This window comes from Coregonus lavaretus (assembly GCF_964263955.1).
Source record: "Coregonus lavaretus genome assembly, contig: HAP1_SCAFFOLD_733, whole genome shotgun sequence".
In the NCBI taxonomy this organism is placed as follows: domain Eukaryota; kingdom Metazoa; phylum Chordata; class Actinopteri; order Salmoniformes; family Salmonidae; genus Coregonus; species Coregonus lavaretus.
The window spans coordinates 217,058-231,429 of record NW_028158973.1 but is presented as its reverse complement, the minus strand read 5'-3'; the positions used below and the strand labels follow the sequence as shown (position 1 = coordinate 231,429).

General features: G+C 44.1%; 1 protein-coding gene across 1 annotated transcript in view; it reads right to left on the bottom strand.

The window, feature by feature from the left end:
- The window catches only part of LOC311123415 (inositol hexakisphosphate and diphosphoinositol-pentakisphosphate kinase 1-like), a gene marked incomplete at its 3' end in the record, with an annotated part of 37,354 nt that extends 25,540 nt beyond the window's left edge, over positions 1 to 11,814 (bottom strand). The window contains exons 1-5 of the mRNA XM_084197681.1: positions 11,733 to 11,814; positions 6,897 to 7,514; positions 6,369 to 6,564; positions 4,528 to 4,618; positions 3,930 to 4,015 (exon numbers count right to left, since the gene is read on the bottom strand). Of these exons, the coding sequence (XP_084053807.1) occupies positions 3,930 to 4,015; positions 4,528 to 4,618; positions 6,369 to 6,564; positions 6,897 to 7,052 (529 nt within the window). The 5' untranslated portion in view covers positions 7,053 to 7,514; positions 11,733 to 11,814. The remainder of the gene's footprint in view (positions 1 to 3,929; positions 4,016 to 4,527; positions 4,619 to 6,368; positions 6,565 to 6,896; positions 7,515 to 11,732) is intronic.
- Between the last annotated feature and the right edge of the window lie 2,558 nt (positions 11,815 to 14,372).

The following is a 14,372-nucleotide window of genomic DNA, read 5'->3' as shown; positions in this document are numbered from 1 at the left end:
CCAATACTGCCTTGGATTGACTGCCTTGGGAGGATGTCGGAAAAAGGCTTGAGAAGTCTGTCTGGCGTTTGTTTATACCCAAAACAGGGAAAAACCGAGACCTCACTGGAAAGTGGTTTTATTGTTTCTCTGGCTATAACCAGGTTTCCATCCAACCTTCTATAAGAGTAAAGAACACGTCGGATAAAATATGTCACCACAGGCCTGATGGAAACGGCTAATTTGTTGGTACATTTTTCAAATGTCGACAAAACAAGATTCGCTAGACAAAGTAGGATATTTGTGTGCCTGTAAAATGTATTATGCGAGAAATGGCAGTGGAAACACCTTTATGCGCAAATATATAATAACCATCATATCAAAGTAAACTTGGAGTCACACGATGATATGTTATGTGGTCCTCCCGCTACGACTAGGGAAAGCATGCAGTTTATTAGGCTACAGATGAAATAAGTTATGATGACCTTCACTGGGTGGTGAAAGTGCACGGTGATGAGCTTAATGCTCCTTTCCAATAAATATCGAGGGTCTTATTCTGGTGACATATTGATCGATGCTTGGCTGCCGTTTGACAAACGTTCAGAATAGGAATGGCATCATGTAGGTAGCCAACCCGCACTGTATCTGTAAGCTGTTGGCTAGAGCGTACGTGCAAAGTCCAGAGCGGGCACATTCGCTATATAATGTAATTTATTTTGTGACAAAGCGATCAGAAAATGGAAACCCATTTACTTGTATTTTTTTATTCGATACATGGGAATTTAACTGCAAAAGTTGTTTTTATGTGCACTACGTCATAAGGCACAGCTTTCTATCTGCAACAAGTACATTGGTGGGAAAACATGCATATTGTTTTTATGCAGATTGTAGAATATTCACATGAAAATCCGTCGCCAATTGGATGGAAACCTAGCATATAATCACATCTGAGCTAGGTTGAATAGGGGAACGTTGCAGAAATATATTTCAGAAATAGAGCTTACGTGATTCCTTATTCTACATGTCAGAGAGGCATGTTTGTTCAATGTGATATACAGTGGGGAGAACAAGTATTTGATACACTGCCGATTTTGCAGGTTTTCCTATTTACAAAGCATGTAGAGGTCTGTAATTTTTATCATAGGTACACTTCAACTGTGAGAGACGGAATCTAAAACAAAAATCCAGAAAATCACATTGTATGATTTTTAAGTAATTAATTTGCATTTTATTGCATGACATAAGTATTTGATACATCAGAAAAGCAGAACTTAATATTTGGTACAGAAACCTTTGTTTGCAATTACAGAGATCATATGTTTCCTGTAGGTCTTGACAAGGTTTGCACACACTGCAGCAGGGATTTTGACCCACTCCTCCATACAGACCTTCTCCGGATCCTTCAGGTTTTGGGGCTGTAGCTGGGCAATATGGACTTTCAGCTCCCTCCAAAGATTTTCTATTGGGTTCAGGTCTGGAGACTGGCTAGGCCACTCCAGGACCTTGAGATGCTTCTTACGGAGCCACTCCTTAGTTGCCCTGGCTGTGTGTTTCGGGTCATTGTCATGCTGGAAGACCCAGCCACGACCCATCTTCAATGCTCTTACTGAGGGAAGGAGGTTGTTGGCCAAGATCTCACGATACATGGCCCCATCCATCCTCCCCTCAATATGGTGCAGTCGTCCTGTCCCCTTTGTATAAAAGCATCCCCAAAGAATGATGTTTCCACCTCCATGCTTCACGGTTGGGATGGTGTTCTTGGGGTTGTACTCATCCTTCTTCTTCCTCCAAACACAACGAGTGGAGTTTAGACCAAAAAGCTCTATTGTTGTCTCATCAGACCACATGACCTTTTCCCATTCCTCCTCTGGATCATCCAGATGGTCATTGGCAAACTTCAGACGGGCCTGGACATGCGCTGGCTTGAGCAGGGGGACCTTGCGTGCGCTGCAGGATTTTAATCCATGACGGCGTAGTGTGTTACTAATGGTTTTCTTTGAGACTGTGGTCCCAGCTCTCTTCAGGTCATTGACCAGGTCCTGCCGTGTAGTTCTGGGCTGATCCCTCAACTTCCTCATGATCATTGATGCCCCACGAGGTGAGATCTTGCATGGAGCCCCAGACCGAGAGTGATTGACCGTCATCTTGAACTTCTTCCATTTTCTAATAATTGCGCCAACCGTTGTTGCCTTTTCACCAAGCTGCTTGCCTATTGTCCTGTAGCCCATCCCAGCCTTGTGCAGGTCTACCATTTTATCCCTGATGTCCTTACACAGCTCTCTGGTCTTGGCCATTGTGGAGAGGTTGGAGTCTGTTTGATTGAGTGTGTGGACAGGTGTCTTTTATACAGGTAACGAGTTCAAACAGGTGCAGTTAATACAGGTAATGAGTGGAGAACAGGAGGGCTTCTTAAAGAAAAACTAACAGGTCTGTGAGAGCCGGAATTCTTACTGGTTGGTAGGTGATCAAATACTTATGTCATGCAATAAAATGCAAATTAATTACTTAAATATCATACAATGTGATTTTCTGGATTTTTGTTTTAGATTCCATCTCTCACAGTTGAAGTGTACCTATGATAAAAAATTACAGACCTCTACATGCTTTGTAAGTAGGAAAACCTGCAAAATCGGCAGTGTATCAAATACTTGTTCTCCCCACTGTATAGTAGAAGTTCCTGAGGAGAATACAACACTATGTAAGTAGTGAGCAATACACACTGCCTAAGAAACACAGGGGTCAATACACACTGCCTAAGAAACACAGGGGTCAATACACACTGCCTAAGAAACACAGGGGTCAATACACACTGCCTAAGAAGCACAGGGGTCAATACACACTGCCTAAGAAGCACAGGGGTCAATACTCCCTGCCTAAGAAACACAGGGGTCAATACTCCCTGCCTAAGAAGCACAGGGGTCAATACACACTGCCTAAGAAGCACAGGGGTCAATACTCCCTGCCTAAGAAGCACAGGGGTCAATACTCCCTGCCTAAGAAGCACAGGGGTCAATACTCCTTGCCTAAGAAGCACAGGGGTCAATACACACTGCCTAAGAAGCACAGGGGTCAATACTCCTTGCCTAAGAAACACAGGGGTCAATACTCCCTGCCTAAGAAGCACAGGGGTCAATACACACTGCCTAAGAAGCACAGGGGTCAATACACACTGCCTAAGAAGCACAGGGGTCAATACTCCCTGCCTAAGAAGCACAGGGGTCAATACACACTGCCTAAGAAGCACAGGGGTCAATACTCCCTGCCTAAGAAGCACAGGGGTCAATACACACTGCCTAAGAAGCACAGGGGTCAATACTCCCTGCCTAAGAAACACAGGGGTCAATACTCCCTGCCTAAGAAGCACAGGGGTCAATACTCCTTGCCTAAGAAGCACAGGGGTCAGACGCACAGGGGTCAAGTCTGGGAGCATCAAAACAGTGAGTCAATGGGCCAGCATCCCTGTGGAACGCTTTCGACACCTTGTAGAGTCCATGGCTCGACGAATGAGGCTGTTCTGAGGGCAAAAGGTGTGTGTGGGGGGGGGGGGGTCAACTCAATATAAGGAAGGTGTTCTTAATGTTTTATACACTCAGTGTATGCATTTCTATCATAACGTTCTACAACATTGTGCCCTGCTGAACACGCCCAGTTGTCTTGGAACCTAATGACTGATTCCCACTATAGGGCTGATAAGAACTGTACTGGCTCAGTTCTTTTCTTTTCACATTGTCCTTTCTAACACAGTTCCAGCAAATGCGGTGGATGGATAACCAGGCCACTCCAGTACAGCTTGGCTTGGCTCAGTAATGTGAAAAGGATACAAGTGAGTGATTTGACTGGGGTTTAAGAGTGACCAGAAAGGCATAGGACCAGTAGAGGCGACAGGGACAGAATATTGACCATTCCTAATGGGAACGCCAACGCATGACCTTTGGGGAGCGCACACTGACCGTCTGGTTTATCTGGGTCTCGGTTCAGCACAGCGTAGCGGGGTAGATCGATGCCTTCCTGCTGCAGGATACGATACACCTCCCTCCTACAAAACAGACAACACACAACATTCAGCATTCAACAGAGAGATAGTCAGCCATCTCACTTAATGTCAACGCTGTATATCTAAGATCGCACAAATCACCATGTGACACCAGTGCCACCAATGCTGGTCACACACCACCACCAGTAATTCTTGAATTTATAATAACAATACAACATCATACGGTCATGACTTCATCAATATAAAACACATCAACTGTCCTTATTCCACATAAGCCCTCCAGAATAGCCCAGTATTAACCATGAGGCTCTGTGATAACTACACACATCTATACAGTATGATAGGGTTGTCACGATACATGGCAAATATGGCAAATATTCTGTCCTATTGCTTGGATAATAAACACGTGACTCTGGGTGATAGAATAAGTCTGTTTGTTTCCAACATCAGGACCGTTTTCCTCATGAAATGAAGTTTGCTTCTTGTTTTATTAGCTCGCCATGATACTGTTGTCATGACAACCCTACAGTATGCATCTCCGGCGCTGGTTGTACCTGTCCTGTATGTAGTACTGTGTGTTCAGGTCATTGATGAGCAGCGGGTTTCGGAGTTTGGCGTAGCTCACAGCCTTGTCCAGCGGGAATCCTACAAATTCAAATACAATAACAATTGTTAGCCAATCCTATACGCAGACTACGCAGTATGTGCAAACTTTGCCAGGGTCAAGAATGGGACACATTAATGGAGTAGGACAAGTGAAAGTAATTTAAATTAATGCAGTCCAGTGGGCAAACATTGCTCAACTGGGTTTCTCTTCAACATTTTGTCAAAATAAATGGTAGCAAATGTAGTCACCTATTAGTCTAAACAGGCTGTTGTTGTGTCAGACAGAATTACTCATGCTGGGTTGAAGAGGAGTAATGCTGTCACAGCGTGGTACGAGAAAGGGCTGTATTTTGTGTGTGTGTGTGTGTGTGTGTGTGTGTGTGAGAGAGATGTAGTAGCATGTGACTGTTTAAATACAGTACCAGTCAAAAATGTGGACACACCTACTCATTCCAGGGTTTTTCTTTATTTTTACATTGTAGAATAATAGTGAAGACATCAAAACTATGAAATAACACATATGGAATCATGTAGTAACCAAATAAGTGTTAAACAAATCAAAATATATTTTATATGAGATTTTTCAAATAGCCACCCCTTGCCTTGATGACAACTTTGCACACTCTTGGCATTCTCTCAACCAGCTTCATGAGGTAGTCACCTGGAATGCATTTCAATTAACAGGTGTGCTTTCTTCAAAGTTAATTTGTGGAATTTCTTTCCTTCTTAATGCGTTTGAGCCAATCAGTTGTGTTGTGACAAGGTAGGGGGGTATACAGAAGATAGCCCTATTTTGTAAAATACCAAGTCCATATTATGGCAAGAACAGCTCAAATAAGCAAAGAGAAACGACAGTCCATTATTACTTTAAGACATGAAGGTCAGTTAATACGGAACATTTCAAGAACTTTGAAAGTTTCTTCAAGTGCAGTCGCAAAAACCATCAAGCGCGGAAATTTGTCCTTTGGTCTGGAGTCCAAATTGGAGATTTTTGGTTCCAACCGCCGTGTCTTTGTGAGACGCGGTGTTGGTAATCGGATAATCTCTGCATGTGTAGTTCCCACAGTAAAGCATGGAGGAGGTGTGATGGTGTGGGGGTACTTTGCTGGTGACACTGTGTGTGATTTATTTAGAATTCAAGGCACATTCAAGGCATTCTGCAGCGATACACCATCCCATCTGGTTTGGGCTTATTGGGACTATCATTTGTTTTTCAACATGACAATGACTCAACACACCTCCAGGCTGTGTAAGGGCTATTTGACCAAGAAGGAGAGTGATGGAGTGCTGCATCAGATGACCTGGCCTCCACAATCCCACGACCTCAACACAATTGAGATGGTTTGGGATGAGTCGGACCGCAGAGTGAAGGAAAAGCAGCCAAAAAGTGCTCAGCATATGTGGGAAATCCTTCAAGACTGTTGGAAAAGCATTTCAGGTGAAGCTGGTTGAGAGAATGCCAAGAGTGTGCAAAGCTGTCATAAAGGCAAAGGCTGGCTATCTGAAGAATCTCAAATATAAAATATATTTGGATTTGTTTAACACTTTTTTGGTTACTACATGATTCCATATGTGTTTTTCATAGCTGTGATGTCTTCACTATTATTCTACAATGTAGAAAATAGTGAAAATAAAGAAAAACCCTTGAATTAGTAGGTGTGTCCAAAGTTTTGACTGGTACTATATGTGTAATCACTTTTTTGAGTATAGAATAATGGGTGTGGTAATTAAGTTGAATACAGTGCTTTCATCAGTGAACAGAGTTGGTGTGTGTGTCTGTGTGTTCCACCTTTGGAGTGGAAGGAGACGAGGCAGTCACACAGCGGCCATTTGTCCACAGGCTCGTTAAGAATGACGTCCTCGGGGAAGATGACCACAGTGATGTACTCAAACCTGCACAGCCGCTCCAGGATCTGGGTCATGGGCTTAGACTTGGACTTCTTCATCATGGAACAGATCCCCACCACGATCTGTCGCTCCGGGGGCTGAGAGGGAGGGAGGGAGGGAGATCACTTTAATAAGTTAGGCTACTTTATCTATTGCCGACACAGTCTTGTGTAGCTTTACAATTAGTCAACCGACTGGAAAAACTGACAGTTGTCACAAAAGTGCTTTACAGTTGAATAGTCTCATGTCTTCCATGATCTTGTGCTGTGGAATTATCCCTAATATCTGTAGCCTCCATTGTGATGGTATCTAATAGTAATGGAGGTTACCATATCAGGGCTAGTTGTCTAATGTACTTTCATGCGGGTGATTCATATGACATCATGAGGCCTGATGTAATCTTGTGTTGTCTCGTCTCAAGCAGTCTCACCGAGTCTGCGTCCTCGTCGTCCTCGTACAGCTCCATGTCTGTCCTCATGCTACAGCCGTCGTAGTCCTCCAGGCCCTCGCTCTCATCGTCCTCGCAGCCCACGAAGAATCTGGGAGCGCCGCGCTGGCTCTCGCCCGGGCTGGCGGGCTCTGACATCACAGTCCTCGGCGGCAGCCCTCAGCGTCCCGCCGCGCCATCGCACACCAACACACCGCCGCCGATGGGGGCGCACGGGGCCTAGGAGCTGATCGGGTGGTGACTCTCCAGTGACGAGGAGGGCTAAGCTGCTCTGTGGGGTGGGTTGGGTTGGGAGGGGGTTGGGGTTTGGGTGAGGAAGGGAAGGAAGGGGATACAAGAGCTGGTCCTGGGGAAGGGGGCAGGTGTTCAGGGTTAAGTTGTTATGGGTGTGTGACAGACTATGCTAGTAGTAGTGGTGGTGGTGTTGTTTCTGGGGTGAGGTTGCTGAGGCCTCATTCTTTATTCAGCGGTTAAAGATCTCATGTTTCTGGCCTGGCCTGGGGCTGGACTCCTTGGGTGGCCTCAGGGCTAGTAGGGGTAGATCCAACTATAATGGGATCACAGCCCATTCCTCTATGCTTGTCCAAGATCGACAGAGTCCTAGAAAGGAAACAAACACAGAGATTATAGAGGATATTCAATAGCCCATAGGATTCCCAACAGCCTTCATTGCATCCATGTTACGACGGGGGGCCTAGAGGCCCAGTTCCATACTGATAATTGCTCTGTAAAACTGGACACCGCGTCTGACGCCCCTGAGTGTGACCAAGCTCATCTGTTAGAGCACACAGCCGTGGCGTGAGGGAGCGTTGATTCCCCCCCCAAACACTAAATGTTACACCGTCTGCCCTGACATCAGCAAAACCCTGCAATCAGGGGTTGGAAAACCTCAGGAAGCACACGTCTGTTGTATGTGTTGTGTGGAAGACTTTACATCAGTGCTGAACTGTGGTCGCAGGTTGGTGACCCGTGACAGAGCAGCACTGGCCTACATCACAGATCACTAAGCTCTCGGTTAGCTGTTACCACTCATTACAACCTGCCATGTCATACATATCGAGCCAGTGGTTTCCCATGAGGAGAGCTGTTATTCACGGACGGTTGCTAACATTCTGTGCCTGGATGAGTATTAGAGAATAGCCTAGGCAGGCTACTTCAAAAACAAATTACTGCACAAAAGTATCTTACATGCCCGGACAACAAAAAAGCTAGGGAAGAAAATGGAGAAGCCTAAAACGTGATTAACTACAATATAGGCACTAGGTAGAGGAGGAACTGCAGAGGAGAGTGTAGAACCAGTCAAGTCCAATTATTCTACCTACTTGAACAATGCTGCTTTAAATTCACATCATAGAGAGGCAGAAATGTCAACACAAAATCCTGTATTTGCTAACACTTACTAAATGAAAGCTAGGCACAAACAGAACACTGCTGTTTGATATCTGCCCCCAGCTCCCATACAAAGCTCAATTCTGCTTAGGGTGTGAAAGTAGCTAACGTCCATGATACAGTAGTTAAAAACATTAGCCATCATTACTAATGGTAGGCTAGATAGCATTCCAGTGATTATTAGCCTAGTCACTATAGGGCTGTAGTAAAAAGCTCAAAGGACATTTTAGGCTATCCAGTAATGGCACAGTTAGGCATTCAACAGCAGGGTACGTATAGACTACAATACATCTCATATCCAATTCTAACCACCCACCACATATATGTTTGAGTTTTGGTCATTCCAACAGAGGTCATTCAAAAATAGCTTAACCATATAGGCCTAGGCTAGAATCTAACAGAAAAATCCTAATGAGAGTTGATTCACCTTCACAAATCCACCTATCTGCAAAACAAAGTAAGCCAGTCAAGCTGAGAGGGGGAGGTACCTTTAGAATTATTTATTTCTATTAATGATCTCTCACTAGCACACACCAGTCTAGATCTGTCAACCATGGAGGACAGTCAGTAACATACATGGCATCAAATAGTATTAGATTAAAACCTGGCTAAACATAAGGAAAATCCCTTTTACGTCTTGGCACGCAGTTTAATTAAAGTAAACTCTTTCCATGGTTAATTTAAGGGGATTACACAGGGCTTTGGATCTGGAGTTTAACTCCATTAAACCTGTTCCCTCAGCGCTGCAGCGGCAGCATAAGGTGAGAGCTATTGGTTTCTCTTGGGCCATTAGGCTACACTGGCTAACAGTAAGATTCATATCAGACACTTTCTGCGTGGAATGAATGGACAGGTAGATGCTATCCAATACAGTGGAAATGATATGAAAAAGAATCTCTGCTAATTCAGTTTTTACTTGTTCTATATCAATGTCAGGTAACCAAAGCACGTACCAATTCACTAGCTAAATATAAAAACAATCTCTAATGTTGCCGAGTAGATGGCTGCACAGTGAACACCAGCCCTATAAATAGTACGCCAAATTCTAGCCCAAGATGTACTCTTAAGGAGCCTATCGTTACATTAGTCCTACAGGTCCAAGGAAGGCTCCATCTAAACATAAATCGATTCTCTATTGCGATACGGTTCTAGAAACACAAAGCCCTTTACTTTCATATCACATCAAAATAACTCAAAAAATGCAAAATACACACTTGCTGTACACTGTTTTAACCGGCTATATCACAGTCGCAGCAGACAGTATTTTTCAGTGACAACACGTTTCTAGCAGCCTTCTTCATTACACACAGGTGTTTGGAGCATGCTAGATCGCTAATTAGTACAGATGGTCCCTCTGTCTTCCGTAAATACATGCTGTAATATGGTGATATGTCCATGTGGGAACACTAACCCTAACCCTATAAAAAGGTGTGTATCAATTTAACGTTTAGTTTTTAGAAAACTGTTTCTTGCTAATATGAAAGTGAAGATATGCTTCAAAGACCGTACTGCAAGCGATGCGTGGTCATGTTGAGACAGAGTAGGGGCTCTTAACAAAACTCCCCATACAGAAGGGTCTTCGTCCAATGACTTATGTGTAATGTAATGGAACTGAGAGTGATGATCAAGGGCTAGCCAAATTCATCATAATAAAACATTTACATATGGTATTTTCTTAATGAATTAATGTTGATTAAAACATCAATAAAAATGACAATATCCAAATGTATATGTTTGTTAATTAATTTGGCGTACTATTTATAGGGCTAAGTGAACACGCACATTTCCATCCTGCATTGACTTGAGGTGAACCGAGTAGTCGTGAACAGACGAGTCCAGCGGTAATTCATCAAATCAATATTATACACTATATATACAAAAGTATGCGGACAACCCTTCAAATTAGTTGATTCAGCCATTTCAGCCACACCCATTGCTGACAGGTGTATAAAATTGAGCACAAAGCCATGCAATCTGCATAGACAAACATTGGCAGTAGAATGGCCTTACTGAAGAGCTCAGTGACTTTCAACGTGGCACCGTCATAGGATGCCACCTTTCCAACAAGTAGGTTAGTCTAATTTCTGCCCTGCTAGAGCTGCCCCAGTCAACTGTAAGTGCTGTTATTGTGAAGTGGAAACATCTAGGAAAAACAACGGCTCAGCCACGAAGTGGTAGGCCACACAAACTCACAGAACGGGACCACAGAGTGCTGAAGCGCATAGAAATCGTCTGTCCTCAGTTGCAACACTCACTACTGAGTTCGAAACTGCCTCTGGAAGAAACGTCAGCACAAGAACTGTTCGTCAGGAGGTTCATGAAATAGGTTTCCATGGCCGAGCAGCCACACACAAGCCTAAGATCACCATGCACAATGCCAAGCATTGGTTGGTGTGGTGTAAAGCTCGCCACCATTGGACTCTGGAGCAGCGTAAACGCATTCTCTGGAGTGATGAATCACGCTTCACCGTCTGGCAGTCCGATGGACAAATCTGGACAGAAGAATCTGGGTTTGGTGGATGCCAGGAGAATGCTACCTGCGTTATGGGGCTTTTTTTCATGTTTCGGGCTAGGCCCCTTAGTTCCAGTGAAGGGAAATGTTAATGCTACAGCATACAATGACATTCTAAACGATTTTGTGCTTCCAACTTTGTGGCAACAGTTTGGGGAAGGCCCTTTGCTGTTTCAGCAGGACAATGCCCCCGTGCACAAAACGAGGTCTATACAGAAATGGTTTGTCGAGATCAGTGTGGAAGAACTTCACTGGCCTGCACAGAGCCCTGACCTCAACCTCATCGAACACCTTTGGGATGAATTGGAATGCAGAGCCAGGCCTAATTGCTTAATATCAAAGCCTTCCCAGAAGAGTGGAGGCTGTTATAGCAGCAAAGGGAGAACCAGCTCCATATTAATGTCCATGATTTTGGAATGAGATGTTCGAAGAGCAGGTGACCATACTTTTGGTCATGTAGTGTATCTTGCGAGATGTTGATTGTCCTATTCTTTATAAAGCCCTGATATTTCGTGTCAACAACATGAGTGTTGCACGTCAGCCCTCGTCCACAGGACAAGGAGAGGAGACTCACATTGTCGGCATCAAAACCATGATCATAACTGGCTAGTGAATAAATCAGCAAACTAGGTTAGCTAGCTAGTTTATCCTAACACCTCGAATAAGAATATAGTTAGTTAGCTTAAATAACAAAGCAATAATAAGCAATACAATTAACATTATTTGCGTCATAGCTAGCTATGTTTCCATACCCGGCTGTAACGTTACTAACAAACAACGCTACTAGGTAGCTATGTAAACAAGTCTATTCGTGAAAAAAAAATTATGTAACCAAATGCACCCCATGATTCAGCTAGCTAATACTCACTATATCAGAAATATAACTGTACATGATAATTAAGCGACCAGTTACTTACAAAGTGGCTAGATAGCGTTGTTAACGTCTCTTCGCTTCTTTCCCCCTTGACAGCTTGCAAGTGCTACCACACTTGCTTTTCCTTCTTCTTCTTCGATGAGGTTTAAACGCGGATGGCATCCAATAAATGTTGCATTACCGCCACCTACCAGACTGGAGTATAACTCCCTTATACTTTGCACTACACACACTAAATAAAATAAATTATAAAAAATGTTTTAAAAATTTAAACACCACCCTACTGCACTGTTTAAATCTATATAGTCCTACCTCAGGCCAACAGCCTGAAAGGACGGGACACCACTACTTAACACACCCTGTAACTCTTCTGACGTCAAGTCTCGCACACCCAAACACCTCTCTGTAGCTGCCACCACAACCTCAATTTTCTGCGATTTACGTTCCATCCCTGCAGTACAGTTGATAACCATTGCTATAAATACTAAAAATCCAATCTTACTGAAACATATCACTTGTTGGCCTATCCCTCTGTACTGGTAAAGATCTACTACTCACACCACTCCTCTCAGGATCCCTCCCCCTTGACCCATCTTCCTCTACTTTTCTTCACTGCCTAAGCATATGTCAACTTCTGCACTATTCTAACCCTGGAAACCTTAACCTGCCTCTCTCGCACCGGACATTTCTAATCCCCAGCCCCATGGGCACCCCTACAATTAACATACATTTTACATTTACATTTACATTTTAGTCATTTAGCAGACGCTCTTATCCAGAGCGACTTACAGGAGCAATTAGGGTTAAGTGCCTTGCTCAAGGGCACATTTACGTCATTTAGCAGACGCTCTTATCCAGAGCGACTTACAAATTGGTGCATTCACCCTATAGCCAGTGGGATAACCACCTTACAATATATATATTTATTTATTTATTTATTTATTTTGGGGGGGGGGGGGGGGGGGGTAGAAGGATTACTTTATCCTATCCCAGGTATTCCTTAAAGAGGTGGGGTTTCAAATGTCTCCGGAAGGTGGTGAGTGACTCCGCTGTCCTGGCGTCGTGAGGGAGCTTGTTCCACCATTGGGGTGCCAGAGCAGCGAACAGTTTTGACTGGGCTGAGCGGGAGCTATGCTTCCGCAGAGGAAGGGGAGCCAGCAGGCCAGAGGTGGATGAACGCAGTGCCCTCGTTTGGGTGTAGGGACTGATCAGAGCCTGAAGGTACGGAGGTGCCGTTCCCCTCACTGCTCCATAGGCAAGCACCATGGTCTTGTAACGGATGCGAGCTTAACACATATCACTACTTTCCCCAATGCTACACATTCCTTTGTCTCTTGCCCTTCTGCACACTTTTCACACATAGGAACCTCCCATCTACACACTGCTGCCACGTGCCCATAAGCTTGACACCTGTAACAACGTAATGTATTCGGCACAAAAGCTCGTACAGGATAATTTGTATATCCTAACATCACTTTGTCGGGCAAAGACTCAACATCAAAACTCAAAAGAACAGACAATGACTCTTCCGCACCAAACGACGAGCATCACAAACACTGGGAATCTTCCCCTTCAGTTGGTCAACTTTCATATTTACCGCTACCCCAGTAATCACTCCTTTCAATAGCGCCCTTTTCTTGAGAGCAAAACAATTCACATCTCTTGCCCCCATTCGTTTAACACTCAGTGCCTGCGCCCTCTGACCAGCAGAAACACAAACAATTATCACAAGACCACTTTTGGTTACTCTCAACGATTCCACAGCACCTAACTCTGTTTTCACCCACCCTGAAACCACAAATGGATCAGCCAAAAGGCAAGGGTTTACTTGCTTTTCCCAAGTGGTTGTAGACTAAAATATCAATATAGAATGTAACCAATAGAATTGCAGACATTGCTCATCAGGACATGCCCAGAGAAGCATATGAACTAATGGCGAAAAACCGATGAGTTCGCGTCATTGGTTGAGTTCGTTTTGCATGGCCCTGTGCCCCCCTGAGCAGAGTTTACACATTTTAGAACCTTCCATTGGTCCATAAGTGAAATCGCCACTCACCAGGGGCACCGGGCCATGCAAAACGAACTTGCCCAATGTAAAAAATAATAATAATAATCCGACCTGGTCCAAAAACAATTCGTAGTTGATTTTTGAGTCATCACAATTTATTTAAAGTGCATGCATTTAACAACGTCTCAACACATTTTACAGGAAAAAAATATTTGTAATTCATAAATCAAAAACAAGAAACAACAGAGAAATCAAAAACAGAGAAACTGCAGAGAGACAGCATTGACACAAAAACAGACAATTTCACGGGTAATATAAGGGATGTATAAGGGTTAGGGGGTCAAGACAGAGTGCAGGGGTAATACATGGGGTTTAGACAAATAGGACAGTAAAACATTGGGGAGTCCAGTAGGGCAGGAGTGACAGTGAGTCCAGTTACAGGATGGATGGAGAGTGGATGAAGAATGGATGGTTCACAGAGTTTGGTGCTTGGTCACAGGGGAAGCAGCCAGGCGGTGAGGGGGGCGGGTCAGTGGGTGGACCGGGTGGATCCGGGGCTCACAGGCCCGTGGCCTGAAAAGGTGGGAATAGTGGGGAAAGCAGGGAGTTAAGGAAGCAATACAGACATTAATACAGACATAAACGTACATGACAAGTACAGTGAGGGAAAAAGGT